The sequence below is a fragment of the Lonchura striata genome, chromosome 5 (genome assembly GCF_050655825.1).
Source record: "Lonchura striata isolate lonStrDom1 chromosome 5, ASM5065582v1, whole genome shotgun sequence".
Lineage (NCBI taxonomy): Eukaryota > Metazoa > Chordata > Aves > Passeriformes > Estrildidae > Lonchura > Lonchura striata.
In genome coordinates, this window is record NC_140707.1 from 60177252 (window position 1) to 60197740 (window position 20489).

Genomic DNA, 20489 nt, shown 5'->3' on the forward strand with positions numbered 1-20489 from the left:
TTTTGTGGAGCATTTCTTGCTCTTAGGTTGGAGTACATTGAAACCAATGAGACACCTAGTGGTAGCAGTTTTTTAGAGTTTCGCAGTGCCATTAGAGATTGGGGAAAACCAGTTCTTATGCAAATAATGTATTTTGTTACACGTCATGTAAATATGTTGTAGATTAGCATGGTCATGAACACCAACACTATGCAGTACAGTGGCACAACAGGAAGGATTCCATTCTACTCTCAAGTACAGAATAGCAGTTCTGTAAGTACTTTTTCTTCTCCAGACAGATATTTCTGTATAAAAAAAAGCTTGCCAGAAGACAGGCAAGTACGAATTATAATGATTTGCAGCGTTTTGTTTTTAATTTTCATTGTATTACTTCTCATTCCAAGGAAACAGTCAATGACTTCTGCTCCTTTTACTTCCTCAAAGAAAGTTTGTATGAGACAATTAATTCACCAAAAAAACTATTCATATGAATATGGATTAACTTTTGATATTAAAAAGGGATGAAATGTGCTAATTTTCATTAGCTTTTTGTTTTTTTTTTTTTTTTTCTCTGAACAATGGACTCCTCAGGCAAAAACTGCTGTCCCTAATCTTATAAAAGATCTCAGGTGTTTTAGCATGTAGTTTATAAGTAAAAATATTAACTAAATGATAAATTTTTAGTGCTCCATCTCATGAAACTGATGGATAAATGCAGATATTATTACCTAGATTTGAATAATTCAAGGTGCCACACAGTATAATTGACTCAAAACTGTGTTCCTTCATGGGTCTGCTGATATCTGCTAACCTGAATATTTTGCCTGCATGTCTCTTCCACAAGTTTTCCTGTCCTTTCAAAAGTCTCCCTTACAACTGCAAAATCCATTCCAGGCCAATATTCTTCCCTTGACCCAGATTTTATTCCCTTTTAACAGTCTGTAACCACTGACTTGTCAGAAACCAGGTTACCTATATTTGTTCTATTTTGGGGAGTGAGGAGACAGGATAGAACAACTAACAAGGCTTTTGAATTTATTTGGTATTTACTGACTGCAATATCTTTGAACAAATGCTATGTTTTCCTCTGTATCTGGGTAACATTCAGTAAACTTTCCTTCTTGGCAAGGTGTAGTTGGTAAAAATATACAAATAAGATGAAATATAATAAAGTGAAAGACGAAAAAATATATAAAGCTGGCATACTCATTTATTTTCTATGAAAATAATTGAAGAGATTGCTAAAGTAAAAAGTACATAGTGATTCTTTCTTTTTCCCAACACACAAATATATTTTCAAAAAGTGTGCAGAAATATGCTACTTTTTCTATTTTTAAGCAAAAGAGTTAATACTGCATTGTTTAAAAATCCGCTGTAGAAAACATATGACAGCTTGGTGACCTTGGAAGTGATAGTGATGTCTTTAAGCAGCGGGAAATATGGAGCTGTAGATAGGGAGTACAAGGCACAGAGCTCTCCCTGTTTGAATAAAAAGAGGGTTTTAAAAAATATAACCTCATTCTTTTGTGCATTTTTCTAGAGCCAAATCACCTTAAGAAATCACTATTTGATCAGGAAGTCCACAGCTAAGTATAAGCTCACCTGATTCAAGAGATTTATATCCTCTGAGCTACAAAGAATAGCAAATAATAAGTTTATAGAATTCTGGTTTCTTATTTAAATAGCATATAGTGACAACACTACTATTTAGCAGAGAAGTGTTTGGAGGTATGCTAATGACCACAAGAAAATTTCAAACCTCCATAATGTGCTTTAATCACCAGCTGGAGATCAAAAGCCACCATGTGATTTTATACAGCATGGGCAGCTTCCAGAACTGCCTTACATGGAAAGAGATCAATGGTAAAATTGGTAGATACAGCAAAGCTTTGCAATAAAAGCGTTTTATGTATCTTGTTCAAAGTATTTAAGTGCCTTTTAGATCACTGATTGAACCATAGACATTATAAAGTGGAACCTTTTAATACCAAAATAAATTTGCAGAGTAAAATTCCATTACAGGAAAAAGCATTGCACTGCAACAGGACAGATAATAATTCTTTCACATGTAATGGAATATAAGAAATGTTTGATGATAAACAGAAGTTCTTTGCATCGTTACAGCTGGATCCTATGCACTGCTGTTTGTGTGCATGTGAGTGAATCTACTGTGTAGGATATACAGTGCCCCCAGATAAAATGCATTTCTACCTATAAATATAACTTTAACTGGGATGGGGGGAGACACTTCACAGTCAAGACAATTCAGTCATTTAAGTCAAGAAAAACTGCCTATGCATATGAGTTTGGACCTTGACCAAAGAAAACATAGAATGCTTTAGAAACTCATAGAAGTCCTTTAATTTGGATTAATTTAATGCACTTCAAACAAGCTCTCATCTTAGAAGCTTCAACTTATTTAAAATTATTTCCTTTAACAGCTATCATGTGTCTGTTAGCATCACAAAACTACCAGGAAAAAAGTGAAACTTCCAATGGATCTCTCTGTGTAGCTTTTCTTTCACAGTATTTTCATCAATTCTTCTAATACTTCATCCCCTTTCTATTGAATTATTGGGTACTCTGTAGAGATTGGATGTCTTCTACCCCATATTCCATTCCTCTCTTTAACAAATTAATTATTCTGGGAATGAAAACAGATGATATTTTAAAAGAGCTGCAAGATATAAAAATATTTTTCCTGCCTCAGCATCTTAATTTTGAATTTTAAATGTTTTGAAAAGTACAATTAATGATGTCCTTTTAATTCATAATATAGAATTAAGAGTCAAGCAAACCAGGTCTTACTTTGAGATTTGTTCCTAATTTTTTATCACTTCAAGCTAAACAAACTTTACTCAGCACCTCTGTGTCTGATTCTTAATTTGTAATACGGGGTAAATATTTATTTTGCTGAAGTGATTCTTTATTACATTCTTTAGGAAATTGACCTTAACAAAGGCCAATATTTTACCTCCCTTTGGTGAGGAAAACTTAGATGATGTCCTTATCTCATGGGGAACTTTTTAGACAGATATGCATTAACTTCACTGAGTAAATAAATACTGATTCATCAAATTGATTAAGTATTCAAAATAACAGTTTCTTATTCACTGCATTCTGAAGGAATTAAAAAACATAAATTTATATTCCTTCCCAAAAATACAAAAATTAGCTTAAACTTGTAAAGACACCTGGAAAGATTGGCAAAACCAGTTTTGTTCCTATCTACCTTTTAACAGCACTTGGACATAACTGGACGTTGTACTGGTCTCCTAAAATACACACAAGCTCAGAGGTTACTGGGTAGATCAGTTTAAATTCTCTCGAAATGTATATTAATGGATAAACAAGACAACTCTGGAGTGCCACACTGATATTCTTAGAGAATAGTGATTACTCTTTTAAAGCTTAATAAAAGCCCATTAGATGAAAAAAGCCACAGCCTTAATTGAATTTATACAACCACTTTCCTGTGAGGAAAATAGCACGAAATGTGAATGGGAGGACAAAAAGTAAGTTTGCAGTGAATACATTTTTCCCTTAGTGTCAGTATATTCCCACTGCAGGATGATAATGGGGATATGATGGGAAGTATAATTCCTTGTACACCAGAGCAGGTGGTGTGCAGTGGGTGCATGGCAACAAAAGGTACTGAATCAAAAACTTGCTCCTTGGAAAGTGATCATACCACTGCTCTTTTTCAGACTATTTATGGACTCTGACCATAAGTTTTTTAGCAAAATCTTCTGTGGTCTAGTAACTCGTGAGTTCTGCAATTTGAAGAAAATACTGTGATGATTTTTTGCTACAGTAACCTTAAGCTCTACTTCCATCTGTGGTCCTCAGCCCCCAGTTAGGACAGCTGAGTGTAGTGCATGTGTACCCTTTTATCAAGTATCCGTGGTGGCACAGTCTCTTCATTCATTTTGGAACTGTTTACTAATTTGTTTTTGTGGTTTTAATGCTTTGTGCATGTCATTGTATGGCATGGTGTTTTAGCAATGTATATGCATTTTTCTTCTCATTTTGCAAAGCAGAAAAATAAAGAAGATTGCAGAAAGAGAACATATATTGGAATTATAAGACATTTAATTCTATAATTTTTCAGAGAACGGAAATGTGAAGAACATAATTTACTTTAGACCTTGAGTACTACATTCTATTAAACTAAAATGTGATTAATATGTAAAAGTGGAATATTTTTATTAAATTTATCATTTAATTTTCCTCTAGCAGCATCTTAAAATGGTTTCATGATCCCAGTAATTCAATACCAGAGTGGATGGTACTGCAAGTGAAATGCTACCATGGGTGGTAGTGTTCTTCACTTAGTTCAAACAAACTTTTGGTCTTTCCTATAACAGGAGTACCCTAGAACATACAGAACAGCTCAGATTCTTGAACATCTCTAGTAGCACTTAGTATTTCAAAAATACAAATCTAGTATTCTTAATGTAACCCAGGTGGTCAAGGAAATCTATTGTCATGATGAACATACCACAGAATGACAGTTCTTTGTTTGAGGCTGTTTAGTACCTCTAAAACTGCAGCATGTGAGGATGGTGGCCATGAAATCATAATGCCCTTTTAATGGTTTGAAACACCCAGTAAATCAACAAAACAAATGCATTGTCCTTTTATTTTCTTGCCTCATCCCCTAAATTCCCTGGTTTGCAAGGGAATAGGAAATCTTTTGTCTTCTGCTCCTCTCTCTGACTTCACAGCTCGGCAGAATCAGGGGTGGATGCGCGGACATTTGTACCTGACTATGAGAGGAGGAGGAATCACCGTCCCTGGCGGAGGTTAAGGAAAGGTTGGACTTAGTGCCCTGGTCTAGTTCACCTGCTGGTGTTCGATCATAGGCTGGATTCGACGATCTTTCCTAACCTAACTGATCCTGTGGTATCAGCTTGAGAAAGGCCTTCCCAAACTTACCACAGCGTAGAAACCAAGGTTTCCTGTAACTCTCAAAACTGTTTCACTGAAAAGAGCTGTGAAGCACCAGAACAGGCTGCCCAAGGCAGTGGCGGAGTCACCACCCCTGGAAATGTTCCACACGCATGGATGTGGATTTCAGGCACGGTTTTGCAGTGAACACGGGTGTTAAAGCTCTTCTCCAACCCAACCGACTGCAGGACCGCAAACAACTTCAGCTCCTGAGCGATCTCGGGCCGCGGTGCCTCTTGGGAAGTGTGGTTCGTGTCGCGCCTCCTCCGGCTATTTTCTACAGCTATGGACTACACTTCCCAGCAGGCATCGCGACAAGGGCGGGACGGAGGCGGCGGGCAGCGCTCGGCGGACCAATGAGCGCGGGCGGTGCTGGGAGGTGGCGGCGGGGCGGGCGGGCCGCCCGGGGCCGCGGGCAGTGCGGGAATTTCGGAGCGGGAGGAAGGAGCGGCCGGGCCGCTGGCGCAGGAGGTGCTTGGAGCCGGCGGCTGCCTCTGGGTGCAGGTGTTTGCGGTTTTTTTTTTTTGTTTTTTGTTTTTAAGGAGGCGAATTTTAGGGCACTGTTTCGCCGTGCCGAGCATCCCCGGCCCTTGTGGCGGATTGCGGGCGGTTTTCCCCCTTCCGTCGCGGAGGAGGCCGGTGCTACCGCGGGGCCCGCCCGAGCCTTGTTCCTCCCCGAGGGCAGGGAAGGCCCCTTCCTCTTCCCTTCCCCTTCCCTCCCCTTCCCTTCCCTCCCTCTCCCGGCCCAAGCCGTGGCCGGCGGGGGGGAACAGGGGCAGTGGGGCAGCGCTCCCACAGTTTCACCCGTGAGGTCTGGGGACCCGCCGATCCCTGCTGTGGGCTCTAAAGCGGCCTTAGGCAGCGGCCTATGTTGTTTTACTTCCCGTTTTTTGTTTTTTTGTTTTGGTTTTTTTTTTTTTTTTTTAGCACTAAAGCTTGGAGGAGGAGGCTGAATAAAAGCTGTGCTCTGTGTCACTTTAGAGGTTCGTCACTTTCGGGACTGTCTTGGTGTGGCAGCACCTTGGCTGGGAGGTGTGCCTAAATTTTGCTTTAAAGTAATTTTTTTTTCATACACACCTACAAATCACAAACAACTGTAATTTTAGGATCAGGGAAGGCCTGGTGTGTAAGAATTGAGCTAAGTTAGTTTCTGTCATTGGTTATGGTTTTTCTTAACTTTCTACTTCTTGCAATTTGACTTCCCTGTGTAAGACTTCAGCAGTTGCAGACAGGGTGAGCTCTGTTGTTCTCTTTGGTTTTCAATTTATGCTTAAGCACTCTAAGAACTGTAGGCTTTTATTAATTTATGGGGAATCCATGGATCCTTTTTATGGCTAAGAAAAATATAAAAGCTGTTGTGAAGCTTCCTGTAACTATTACTGTGTCAAAGGGCTTGTGCTATCATCTGAAGGAATAAGCTGTCCACTAAATTCTTGGGGGTAATCTCTAAGTGAGGTAGGATTCCTGATGAATTTCAGAGCTGATGATTTTTATACAGTGTGCTAAATTATCAAAAAGCCTTTAAGTGTCTCACTCACATATGTTAGGTATTTGCAGTTGGTGTAGGGGTGAGGTGATTTGGAGTGATATGATTTGGTATCTTACAATGATCACTGTTTTTTATTGCAACAACTGAGTGATGATTAAAATTTTCAGGAGAACCTTAAATAACCTTAAAAGAAACTTTAAGAAAAGTAATGTTTTCTTGAGAAAGCAATTTAAAATTAGTAGCACAGTAGTTCCACTTGTAAATGACTGTTTCCTACCTGTGAACAAGCTGCATTCTGAAATATTATGTTATCTTGGTTTATTCAGCAAAAAAAGGAAAAAAAGGCATTTCCTTGGTCAACTATGGTGCTGTTGTGGTTACATATTTCTCAGTAATTGTGGCCCACCAATGGCATTTATTTGTCTAAAAATACTTTTTTTCTTTGGGGCAGAACTGTAGTGCTTCCTCTTCAGTGAGTGCCATAAACTGTTCAGTATCTTAATCAGGAACTTAGATTGGAGAGGTTTTCACAGAGAGTCAAGGAATGTTTGATTTATGCAAGAAAGTCTTTGCTCATTGTTTACCTCACTTGGTTTGACAAGTCACCAACACATCAGTTATTTTTTGTGTTGCCCCTCCCATGAAACAGCTCTACAGTTTTCAGGAGTCTTTAAGTGTCATATTCTTTCTACCCTACTCATTGAGCAAAAGTTTAGTTTTGTTTTCTCCTTGTCTTATTTTTTTTTTTTTAGGCAGACGTGGATTTCTTGCTTTGACTAATGACCAATTTAATGGTGCATAGATTTCAGGTCTTGCTGGAACTACCTGCTCATCTGGGAGCACAGCATGCCTTCACCAGCATGCCTTCTCTGGGTTGACAATGAAAATATGTCCTACTAAGATAAACAACTGTAAAAATTACAGTTTCCAGAGAATAAAAGAGGATGATCAGGAAGCAACCAGTTTGACTTGACACACAGCAGAAATTCCTTCAAAATAAAATTTATTTCAGAGTTTTGTCTATAATGAATGGCAACAAGACTTGAGAAGTGGCTATTCATATTTATTCTAAGAGGTCAAGTATTGCTTAAGTAGCAATAGTAGCAGGCAACATTTGTAAAGATAACACCACTGATATGCAGACAATTTTACATGTGTAGTGCTATTTCAAGTACAGTGTATTCTGTTTCTTCCAAGATGTTTTATTAGGAAGAAGCCTTTGTAGTACTGAGAGGCTTCTGGAGAGAGTTTAGACAAATAGACTTCTGTTATTCATACTTTTTAGTAGGAAAATCTTTGTTTTGAGCACATTTTAGCAACAGAAACTGCTGCTGTTTACAATCATGCACCTTGAATATTGTTCTTGTCAGGCACCTTAGCTAAGTAGGGTCAGGTCTGACACTTGAATGATAGTACAGTACTTGACATCCATGGCACTGTTTTCAAGGACTTTAGCATGATTGCAGGAACTAATGAATTAAACTTCACAATACCTGTGGATGGAAAATACTTCCTTTGTTGATGAAAAGAAGTCTTGAGAGGAAAGTTTAAGGTTTTTTTTTTTCTTTTTGGAGGGATGGTGGTGGTGAATTTTTAAAAGTGATTTTAGGGAGAAGTAGATGGCTTTATTCCAGTTCTGCAGTGTAGAGTAGACAGCTCTATGTCATGTTTGTTGGTGCAAAAGTTTTCTGACAAACCCCTTGTGTTTGCTGTATTATGATTTGAAAAGCATATAGAATGATAGAATTTGTAGTAATTTTAATTGCCTTTTTAAATTTTTTTATTGTGTTTTTTTTTCTAGTTCTGTCTTTTCATGTAGAAAATTTCTGTGGTGTCCAAGTGTCTTTGGTGTCAATCAGTAGAAGATATTTGAATGGATTTATCCAAATAAATGTGAAAGCATGTGCAGCCATTGCTTAAATATTTCCTTGGCTAACAGCTTTTTTGCAAGAGATTGAGTGCTTAGTATTGTGCATGCTGCCCATTGCAAGCGATCAGTGTTTGGCACCTATGGCCTACTGATAGTTTGACCAACTTGTAAGTAGGCACAGTGCCATGTTAACAGATGGGTATGAATACAGACAGCCAAGAAACCATGTATGTGTATCCAGTGTATTTGTTAAGGGCAGGGTTCCCAGCTGGGGACGTTCAAACTTATGTCCATTTTGAATTTTTGCTTTTATGGATAAAGGGAAGTTGTCATTAACAATTTTTTATTTAAATAAATACCTTCAGGCATACAATTATTGACCATGTTAAACAAAATAAGAAGGGGTGTGGAGGAAGAGGGAAGCATCAGCTCTTCCTTTGATACTCTTGAGGAGCTATTTTAACTAAATTTAATTCCTTTTCAAGCAAGGCTGCTATTGAGAGTCTCACTGTGAATGTCAAAGATGTGCAATGTATCAATAGGTTTGTTTCACAGGCTTGCTAGCCTTATTGTAAGAGAGGCTACAAATTTTTCTTTTGTGGGCAACAATCTGTCCAGCATTCAAGCACTTAAGTGCATTTGTTCAGGTCTTGCCTGAATTATTTGTAATAACTCAGAGGTCAAGGAGGGGAGGTTCTTCAAGCCCTCTGCATAGTTCTTATATTAACAATAAATTGTTTCTTAGCTTGACGACAAGTATGCTTATTTTGGATATATTTTGGTATCCTTTAGATGGCAGTGTGTGTGATCTTGTCACACATCTGAGTCACTGGGCAATGCTGCTGATTTTCACACTATCTTGCCTTATCTGAGTCAGCTTTGGGGCTCTAGACTTCTGGTGTATTTCATTAGCACTTCTAATAGTTTCAGTCTGCCCTTTGTTTTAATCCATTTCCGGATTTAGATGTCCTGTGAAGCTGCTTAAAGGTCTGCAGTGATCTTTCTGGCCTGCTCTTGTAAGTGATATCAACATGTAGGCTTTTCTACTGCTCTGTTCCTTCTGACACTTTGACACCATTGCATTCTCATTGGTTTGGTCTTATCTGAGCTGGCTGGAATTGTCTTTGGTGCTTGAAAGTCTCATTTTTCTCCTGCAGAAAATCTGGAGGAAGGATCTTCCTCCAAGACAGTAAACTATGTATCACCTTGAAGATTAAAAAAAGAAAAAGAAAGACAAAGGGATGTAGAGAGGAGTTTCTTGAAGATGCTGTGGATAATAATGTGGATAAAGCTAGTCTTAAAATTTATGTGTAAGGTGTGTCTTGATAGTAGGGAAGAATGTTACTGTGTAGAAGTGGTATGGAAAAGTAACACAGAATTAAAACATCCTGTTTTGTGATAATGATAAAGCTTGTAAAATGTAGGTATTGATAAATATTAATATCTTCCTGTGATGTATTTCATAGAAGTGTTTTGTTGAAGTTTCTCGTTTAGATATAAGTAATGTATTCAGATGTGATTCCATGACACAAAGATTCTTCTCAAATTAACAAGGACCCTAAAAAAGAAGAACTTTGGCCTGGAATTATGTGCCTTCTTTTCTGTATTTATGCCTGTATTGAGTGACTGTGGTTGTCTGGAGACTGCTTGCTGCCAGAGTCCATTACTCTCTGACTAGGTTCTTTAAGATGTTCCATGTACAAAGGATGTAATATTTAATATCAAATTTACTTCTTTGAAGATACTTGATGCTGTGTGAGTTTTCTGATTTAGGAGAGTGATATAAAATATACTGAAAACAATACAATTGGTAAGTTACACTTGGCAAAATACAGCAATTGCAATACACAGTTCAGTCACGGTACAGATTCTCATTACTGGTCTCTGTAGTATGTGGTTTTTTACACCTGAGAGGAACTCTTCCTATTACCACTGAAGACTTGCAGTTTTTCAGTATGCAAGTTTAACTCTAGGAAAACTGGTAGGCTTTATTTCATGAAGTTACTTTTTTCTAAGTTTAGACCTGTGATTTTTTGAGATTGATAGAATGTGATAGATTCTGAGATCTTTTAGCATGTATTATACAAGGTCTTGTAATAAGTTTCTCTTGTGAAGATTTTTGCTGTCAAATTTTTTTGTGATGCCTGAAAAAATTAGTTGTTTCTCGCATTTAATTCATGCTGATGAAACTGCTTACTGCATTTCTTTTCAAGTATCTTTGTAGTAACAAATTAGAACTTAAACAACCCATTCTTTTTTGTATTTCTAGCTGGTTTCTATGTAAAATAAGTTGGATCAACATGTAACCTATTTTTTTTTTTAATTTTTCATTCCCTTCATTTTCTCTAGGGAAAATGCCAAATAAGAAAATGGCTGGAAAAAGAGCACCTGCAAAAACAAAACTTGCTGAAATGTTTGGTCTGGGGGAGGTTCTAGCAGATACATCAAGAAAAGAATGGAAATTAGGTGTCCCTGTAGGGCAGGGAGGCTTTGGACGCCTATACCTTGGTAAGTGCAGCTGTCTTTGATGATTCTTTAAAATGGAGAATAGATGTTTATCCCTATTCAAAACAATGAAAAGCTGACCCTAAGTTAGAAATATGAAGTGTCTTCACATGATCTTTTCTACTAGAACCTTAATGGTGTTCGAAAAGAATGACAGAAATAAACAAATGGTCACTTAAAACACTAGTTTTATGAGCTTCTAGTGATAGTTCATTCTTTTTTTAAAATCAAAATCTTCATTACATTTTAGCCATGGAAAGGAAAGTTAAGTATTTATTTCAATTTGAATTTTCGTCTGGCTGAAAGACTGGATTTTTGCATGATTGTCTTTATAGTTATGAATCCTGAACTGAAGCTGTCAGTGCATATTATCTGGAGGCTACTGATCAGCCAGTACTTGGATTTTTGGCTTTGGTATTGCTTTTATTTTTTCATTGGCTTGTGAACTTTTGGTATGCCATATACTTTTTTTAATGTAACCAATGCTAAAAGCAAGATTTTGAACTTTACAGTTTAGAGCCTCAGTTCAGGTCTTGTTTTGCAATTCTGTTACAAGAAAAACTTCCTAAAGTGGAATAGTCTTCCTTACTTAGTATCTCTTTCACTTGGACAGATGAACAGATAAGAGAGGTCTTGAGACTTTCCTGCTTCATTGCTCCTAGTCATTTTTCAAACAATTCTGAAGGGATAAAAGTTAATGTGATCATTATAATATAGTCTTCCTCATCTTGGGGAAAAGGTTGTGCTGGATTCATACTGAGTTGGAAAACAGGAAAAAAATCTGTCCTGCTTTTAAATTGAACAGACTGCAGCATAAGTGGGTTAAGGAGAAAAAACAGGACCAGTGGGTGGCTTTTTGCCAAAGAAGCTTTCAACTTCTTACTCAGCCTCACTCAGTGAGCTACTAAATTTACTGGAGCTCCAACTCACTCAAATTCCTGCTTTGTTCAAGCCAAAGTTTGCTCTTTGCTTCCCCATCATTTGCACAAAGCTGTGACCCTGACTGTTCCTGCACTTTGTACTTGCCTAATTCATATCTGTATCTTCTGTCACAAATACTAACAACTTAGTAGCAACAGAAGGTCACTTTTGGATACGTGACATGGCAGCATGGAATTTTTTTCTTCTTTATGTTCACAAATGTGTATGTTTATAATAGTCCTAGAAAGCAAAAGAAACACTGTTGGATAGGAAAAAGTTACTGGATAAAAAAAGCCTTCCTTTAATAAACTGTCTGTACTTTTCAAAAAGAAAGGAGTATGCAAGAATGCAATATCTGTATTCAATAGCCTTCATGTATAGAGTGATTCTCTTACCAAAGGCTAAGGTAGTGCTCTATGTTCATGTCAGCACCTAGTTACTTTGTTGTATGTTTGTCAATCCTGAATAACAAGTGAGTGTATGCTGTGACAAGTTTCCTCTCCTACTACTAATAAAAGCTTCCTTTTTAACAGCTGATGTTAATTCTTCAAAGTCGGTTGGCAGTGATGCCCCTTATGTTGCAAAAGTGGTAAGAGAGCATTTGAACCTCTACTTCACAATTTGAAAATACTTGTTCTAGAATAGAATGTGTAATTTAAAACATATTCTGAAAATAATGCAATTGCAAAGTGCTGTGTAAAATTAAAGTGTGGGGATACAGAGTAATGCTGCTGAGAATTGTGACTTCTATGTATGAGGAGCATCCTAATGGCACATCAGTGGAGTTGAAAAGGATCAGATTCTGTTTCATTTGCTTCCTATAAACAACACAAATATCACTAAATGAATGAAATCTGTCTAGCTTTTGGAGAATTTCTGTGATTCAGCAGTGAGTCTCTGTGAACTGTTGCTCACCACTGGATGTTGATAAACTGACAGATGGCTCGTGACTAGAAACAGCAAAACTTTAACTCCTGAGGTCTCCTCAAAGTTCTTTAAATGTTTTTTCATAAACCACATATGTGTTCTAATTTCTGTTGAACTAAAGTAACATTGACATATTTTTAAACCTAATGATTAGAGAGACAAAAAGCATTGTTAATAGTTTATTTTTAGCCAATTGTAGCAAATAATCAAATTATTATTTCTTGAAATTTTCTTAAGGTTTTAGTCAAAAAATGTTATTTACTTGGATTTGACTATGTCTTTTCCTAAGGTATATAAGTATTTTTTTCTTAAATTTTGCCAGAGTATTGTGTATAGATATGGTAAGATCTTACAAAATCTTAGTAAAAAAACAAGGGAATATGGGAATAGTCATAGTAGATCCAGGCCCTTCATTTTCTTGGTGGCAATTCTGTTCCTGCAATAAAAGTAAATACCAGAAAATTGTACAGTGTAAAAGATTAGTTTTTCAGTGCAGTTCAGAAATGGACTGTTTTAACGTTTTATTTATTAAGCTGTATGATGATTCTGAAATACCTTGCTGCAGTAGCCAACCACTTTGTGCATATGTTAGTTCTTTTAATATTTGTTCCTGAAACTATAAGGTTAGGTTAAATTAGAGTAAAATATATTTTGTTTAGTATGTGCCTTTAATCTTGGTATTTACATCTGCTGACTAAGGGGAGATTCTCGAATACTGGTTTTGATACTGTCAGACACCCCAAGGTACAGTTTGTGATGACCCTCCCTCCAAAATGTTTTCCTTTGCTGAAAAAAGCAGTGCTTGCTAAGCAAATGTCAGACTGCCACACTTTCAACATCAATCTGCTGCTGCTGCCGCCTTTGGTGTTTGTGAGCAGGAATTCCAGACAGACCAGGAGCCCCAGTTTGCAGTTGTGTGGTGGCCAGCCTGTCCTCTTACGGGTGGGGATGTCCATTGTGTATCTGTTTTAGAGGCAGATAACAGCAGTGGCTTCTAATTACTGGCTCCTGCTGAGTTTGGACTGATCTGGAAGCAGAGGGCCATTTAACTTCCCTGGAAGAATCCAGTTTGACTTGCTGGGAAAACCATCAGATATGCATTGTTTATGCTGTGTGTAATTGCTATCACCCTCTTTTCATGAGTTTGAAACCCATACGTCTTCTCTCCACTTTGGGCTGTTAATATAAGAGTTGTCCCAACTTTTGGATTGCTCCTGTGCTAGATTGACTTTGTTGCAGCATTTTGTATATACCTCCATTGCTAATATCCCAGATGACTATTCACTTTTAATTTGCCTTTCATAATTTTTTCTTTATGGCAATAAAGAGTAGCCCTAGTCTTTGAGCTAGCCTCACAAATGACCCATAACATATTATGCCTCTACAGTATGGTATAACAAAACAGATAAGAGCCCCTTTTTTGATGCCTGGGTGGATTCTAGTTTTTCCATCAGCTGAAGCAAAGTGGTTAACAGCTTTGAACAATTATTAGTGTTTAACAAAATATGTGCTTCTATAGTAACGTTCTTCAAATTAAGCTATTAAAGCAGGATGGAAATTGGCTTAGTCTTTGACATATCATCATAGTATTGATGTCTGAGCAGTATGAAATGAATCACAGTTTTTATTAAGAAAAGAAATACTTTTTAACGTGTGGACCTTTCAGATGCCAGGAGTGGATGCAGGGTTTAATTACACTTCATTACATTGCTGACTGAAAAGGATCAGAATTCTTAAAACACTACTTGAAGTTTGTTCAGTCTTGACATGTACTCCATAATCTTTCATTATATTATATTTTTGAATAAGTTTTATAAGTAGTGTATTTAGAATGACATTGGGCATAAAGCTGTAGAAATTCGTGTTTGCACTCCTTGACTATTATGGCAAATATTGGATGCTGTGTAAGCTTTTTTTAGCATCAAATATGCATTTATTTATCTGTTGGTAGAATTAATGGTATTGTGGGAAAACACCTTCATAGTCAACATAAAAATCTGGTTTATGGTTAAATCATTTATCCATTCTCCAAGTATGAAAAGATAGTAGATTTTTTTTTCTTACCAGAGAAAGGTGTACATTTTCAGCACTGAGCCATAAATTTTTGTGGAATAATTTATTTATGGATAAATACTGTAAGAATTTTTAACACCTACTCTTTTTTTTTTTGCTGTATTTTAGTAGGCAAACAACATTGTTGAAATCTATGTAAATTAAATGAGAATCATATATGTAAATTCATATTCTAGTAAATTAGGGTATTGATAGATAATGCTACACAGGATCAAGTGAATAGTTCAAGTAATGTGTGCTTGAGGTAACTGCAATAGAATTAATCTATTTAAACCTTGTCCTCTGCATATATAATCTCTGTTTTGCTAATTTGTTGTTCATTGTGGATGAACAAACTAACTGTGTAAGTAAATGTGCAGGTACCAAAGTTTGCTTGTGTTGATCACACAAAATGTCTGGTCTTTGGTTTTGGTTTTTTTCTGGTTCCTCCTCACAAGGAGAGGCCAGAAAGCTGTCTTGGCTTCCCTGTTTATCAGGGCAGTGCTGCTGGAGAAAGTGAGGTGGAGACAGGCAGCAGCTTTGTAATCAGGTGTGCAGGCCTAGGGGTGGTGCCCAGGCTGGGGGATCTGCTCCCAGTGTGTCCCGTGTCCAGCCGAGCCTCCGAGCCCATGGCCAGGGCTCTGCATTGCTCCACCGAGACTGGACAGCATTGAGCCTCCCTTAGCTCAGTGCTACACTCTAGCAACTTGCTGGATCACTGCATCTGCATTTAAAAGTTAAAATTAAACCCATTTAAGATTGGTGTGTATCTATTGTCATGTGATTGTATTATTCTTGAGTTTCTTTGCCAGTAATTGCATATGTTTTGTTATTAAGTGTAGGATACTCCAAAATGGGTAGTTTTACAGAGAGAGAAGTAATTTGGATAGATATGAGTAACTAGACAAAAATAAATTGCTTAAGCTCATCTCAAAATCAGTTACTCAAAAATTACAAAAATTGAGATTTTTTTTTTTTTAAAAAAACCTTTTTCTTTACCATTTCCATGTTCTGGAAATGTAGAATCAAGATACTTGCCCAAATGCTGTTCTTGCAGTATTTCAAATCTTTGGTGTTTTTATAGGAATTTCTCTCTTGAACTTTTCTTGTAATACATGGTTGCATGTATTATTATGGAAGCATTACCATGGAACCATGTATTTCTATGGTTCTTGGAAATGGAACTGAAATGTACTAAATACAAGGTATTTCTGAAATGGAAATAGGTGTAGTTCTTATAATTCAGAGAAATTTTGAAATCCTGTGTTATTTTTATTTTGGTCAACTAATGTATGAAGGGAGCAAAATGCCTTATTTTCAATAAGAATTTAACTTTTTTAAAGATTTTTTCATTGAATCATTTCAGGTGTTATTTTAAAATCACTAAAAGCTACTACAACTGATGCAATCCAGCTGTAATCTGGAAAATCTTAGATAACATTGTTTAATGTTTTCTGCTAAACTTCTGCCAATAATTGTTAATATTTCTATACCTTTCAGTTAATTTCTCATTTTTTACTCTTTTGCTGTGGCATAGTGTTTTTTGATACCCTTAATGTCAAGCCATTTACAATAAAAATAGCTTTTAGAGCTAAATTTCTTTTATAATAAGAAGATATTCTAGTGAGTTTGTCAGCATCAGGTAGAGCATTTGAGGGAGGGTATGTTTTTATAGGGCAAATGGTTCAGCTTTTAATAATTATTAGGCATTAACACAGCAGTTTTTAATGAATTTTAAATTGTCTTAAAGGAACCCAGCCAGAATGGACCTCTTTTTACTGAGTTAAAGTTCTACATGCGAGCTGCTAAGCCAGATGAAAGTAAGCAGTCTATTAAAATGTTTTTAATGACCTAAGCCATTTATGAAAATGAGCCTGTAGAAGTAAAGTAAGGTTGAACTTTGAGAATCTCTTCAGGTAATTTTCAAAATAATTTTTAAATTATTGAAATTGAATTCAGATATACAGTAAATTAGAGGGTTTAGGTAAGAAGTTCTTTGTTGTTGGTAGTATTGTTTACATTTAAACTTGAGTTGCATCTTTCCTTACAATGGAGATGTGATCAACTTTCCTGTATACTCTGTATATACATTTCTATGAAATAAGCAGCTCACAGATATGCAGAAACTGTAAGTGATGTGACCACTTTTTTATATAAGTCTCTACTCATGCAAATTCATTAACTTTATTTGTATTTTCAGTTCAGAAGTGGACTAAGTCCCATAAACTGAAATATTTAGGTGTACCAAGATATTGGGGTTCTGGCTTGCATGAAAGGAATGGAAAAAGGTGAATATATCTTTTGTTGACATATATTGGAATTTATTTCATCCACAAACATTATCTCTTTTAGATTAAGTTACTTTACAAGGTGTATTTTCTGCTTATCTTCATGTTGTTAACTTCTGCTAATTTTCATGTGCATGGCAAAGGTGTGTTTAGGGACTGTATAAATAGATAAATTTTGTTTGTATTCTGTTTGTTACTCCTATTTGTGTTTGTTACAGTCTTTGAGATTTCATTTGTTGTGAACAGTTGCTGTAAAACAATGATGCTATTTATTTATATGTGGTTTAGAAGCTTTTTATATTGTAGTTAAAACAAAGTCAATTTCCAATGTACAAGTCCTGAAATAATATGACGCAAGTTTTTCTTGTTGTGCGCACTTAAAGTGTATTTTCACTCACAAATGTTAAGGACTTGGTGCACTGTAGGGATGTAGGATTTTCTGTAGGGATGGAGCTTTTTCTTGGCTTAATCTGCGAGCTGGAATAATTGCTAGTCTCATGTTAAATTTGTTTTAAGTCTAGGGATAGTTTTTTTAGTTCCATGCCAGGAAAGGTTTTTGTTACTTGGTCTTTGATGCTAATGCCTGTTTATGTAATAATCCTTGTTTCCTAGTGGCTGTTCTCTAAACAGCTGTGCTGCAGAGGAATTTTAGCAGTCCTCAGGCAGCTTACAGGTCAGGCTTCTTAGTGTGGCTCACTGCATTGAGTAGTCACTGTGGATGCCTTAGTGTGTCAGAAATATTGGTGTTTCAATAGATTCTCAACTGTAAAACTAACCTAATTATAAAAACAAAATTCATTTTGATAGCAAAGGTAAACATAGCGGTTTTTTTTATCCTGCAAATAAAAGTGACTTTGCATTCAGTGTTTAATGCATGAATTTCTTTAATATAGCCACTCTGAACTCTCATGGTTCTAGAACCAGTTTGGCTATAGCAATGAAAATCAGAACACCTCTGGCAAGTGAGAGGTTTTTGTTGTTAACAGTAGGTCAAAAAAAGTTTGCAATAGATTTTAGTAAAGGAACATTGTAAGTGAACACGTTAAATCACTTAGCCATTTATAAAATCTAAGAAATGTATTTTTGTAAGTAGATGATGCTTGGTTTTGCCTATAGTGAGTTACAATAGGGATCCTTTTTTCTGTGAGTACTTGTTATTTTGTTGCATAACTACAGTATAGAGCAATTCTTTTGATGGATGAACATTTGAGCTGCTGATGTGAAAAAGGTAAGAATTGATGTATAGTGTTAAAAAAACACTGTAGTTCAAGTATTCCCACAGTTTCTTTTGAGAGAGACGTAGTCAATCACTAATTAGTACAGTTAACATGCAAATAAAAATCTTTCCCTAAGTATGCTTCAGTAACTTTGCTGGTTTTTTGGCTTTGATTTTTTTTTCCCTCCTGGAATTTAGCTATCGATTTATGATAATGGACAGATTTGGCAGAGATCTCCAGAAGATGTATGAAGAGAATGCAAAGCAATTTTCTCATAAAACTGTACTACAATTAGGCCTGAGAATAGTAAGTTTAAAAAATACATTTTGTTTTCTCAATCTGTCTTCCCTGTGTAAATGTCTCATTCAGTCCCACTTTTGTGCCGAGTCCAGGTCCTCTGGTGGGCAGACCTGGGTATTGCATTTACATGAATTTTGTTTTGTTAGCTTGATATTCTGGAATATATCCATGAGCATGAATATGTGCATGGAGACATCAAGGCCTCAAACCTCCTTCTGAGTTACAAGAACCCTAATCAGGTATTTATAATGCAGTTTACTCCTCATGTTTTAAATCTTCTATTTGACAACAATGAAAGTATTTTGAACCTGTGAAATCTAGCAGAAGCTAATTTTAAAGAATGCATATGGTAACATTATTGCTGCTTGACATTTATATCTAGTAAATATTCTATGATTTTTAATGCATTTTGCTGGACAGTTATCAATTGACTATTTGGTCTAAATATTATTCTAGAGAAATTCTAGAGATTAAAAAAAATTGAGTCACAAATAGGTATTTGCAGGTGGAAGCCTAAAATTATGTAGCACACTGGTAAATTATGTTTGCCTGCCTGCATTGTTACCTCTTTGCTTTGTTCAAGAAATCCATCAGATAAGTGTTCTGTTATTTGGAAAAAATTGGTCTTTAAAGTGTTGATTGTTCCACTTGATTTATTGAAGTCTTTCTTTTTTTCTGCATTTTTAACTCTCTTTACTATTCAAATAATGCATATTAGAGTTTAAAATTATGGATTTGTTCTTGCTCAAATATTTTAGCTTGTGAAAGATGTAAAATAGTAAGTTATTTCAGTTCTCTTAAAGTAACTGTTGTTATTGAGAAGTAGTAGTATACAGTATTGTTCAGATGGGTCAACTGACTTTAAAGAGGGTAGCACAGTGAATGTGTTTATAACTATGGACATTAGTTCTTTTTTTGCTTGTTACTTGGTTGTTTTTTTTTTTTTTTTCAAATCTCATTTTACTGGTAATAACTATTGTACTGTACTCGCCTTCTGTAGCAGCAAGAAATGACTTCCAGATCAGACTGCTTTATGGAAAACAATGAAAGCTAACTGACACGTTGTTTTCAAATCATGTGTTAAGATTAATAAAGTACTGAGAATTATTCACAGTTGAACAACTTGCAGTTCTTAATACTATCAAAGAAGTTGTGAGAACGATTGGGAGTTGCATTTATTAATTGTGTATTTTTTGAACTTACGGTTCTTTAACCTTGGAATGCTTTGTGGAAATTATTAGGTGTACTTGGTGGATTATGGACTTGCCTACCGATACTGTCCTGACGGAGTTCACAAAGTATATAAGGAAGATCCTAAAAGGTGCCATGATGGAACTATTGAATATACCAGTATTGATGCACACAAGGGTGTGGGTAAGGATGTAAAACTTTGCAATAGGCATTTGCATATCCTTTTTTTAAATAAAAGACTTTACAAAACTCAGTGCTGCAAATAAACAAACCAGGTTTCTGATTCTAAAAAAAGGTTGTTTTTTTTTTGTTTTTTTTTTTTTTTTTTTTTTTTTATGGGGTATGCTGGCATTTTTATTTTTTTCTATTTACTAACTTTTATTAATTTTATTTTTAATGTAACTTTAAGAGCTCCTTAATTTATAAAGATAAGAGATTCAGCATATTGCTTTTTATTAACCAAGTAGAAATGGAATAGTGCTTGTGAGATCTTGATAGAAAAATAGGTCCTGGTTTTAGGAGAAAAATAGTTGCTGCTGCTATCAATGTGAAAATATTTTTTATTTTACTCAAAAAATGTAATTTGATTAATTATGCCTATAATCACTGAACATCAAAAAACAAGAAGTGAGAAAAGGTTGAATATGTAAAGGACAGGTTTATGTTTGATTAATCATTGAGGATTTATAATGAATCTCAACTTCATTTACTTCTTAAATTTTGCTTTATTAGCATAGGAGTGTTTTCTGCAAAAATAACAGTTGTTGAAAATAGCTGTACATTACCAAAGACACCTTGAT

General features: G+C 35.8%; 1 protein-coding gene across 7 annotated transcripts in view; it reads left to right on the forward strand.

The window, feature by feature from the left end:
• The first annotated feature begins 5346 nt into the window (after positions 1–5346).
• The window catches only part of VRK1 (VRK serine/threonine kinase 1), a 33414-nt gene continuing 18271 nt past the window's right edge, over positions 5347–20489 (forward strand). The window contains exons 1-9 of one of the 7 annotated variants that reach the window (XM_085580710.1): positions 5347–5433; positions 5857–5961; positions 10638–10796; positions 12248–12303; positions 16444–16513; positions 16894–16981; positions 18396–18504; positions 18645–18737; positions 19740–19872. In XM_085580710.1, coding sequence (XP_085436836.1) covers positions 10643–10796; positions 12248–12303; positions 16444–16513; positions 16894–16981; positions 18396–18504; positions 18645–18737; positions 19740–19872 — 703 coding nt within the window. In that variant the 5' untranslated portion in view covers positions 5347–5433; positions 5857–5961; positions 10638–10642. Of the gene's footprint in view, positions 5434–5658; positions 6163–10637; positions 10797–12247; positions 12304–16443; positions 16514–16893; positions 16982–18395; positions 18505–18644; positions 18738–19739; positions 19873–20489 lie in introns of those variants that run through there. The other 6 variants (XM_085580709.1, XM_085580712.1, XM_021549638.4 and 3 more) reach the window with 6 other exon arrangements.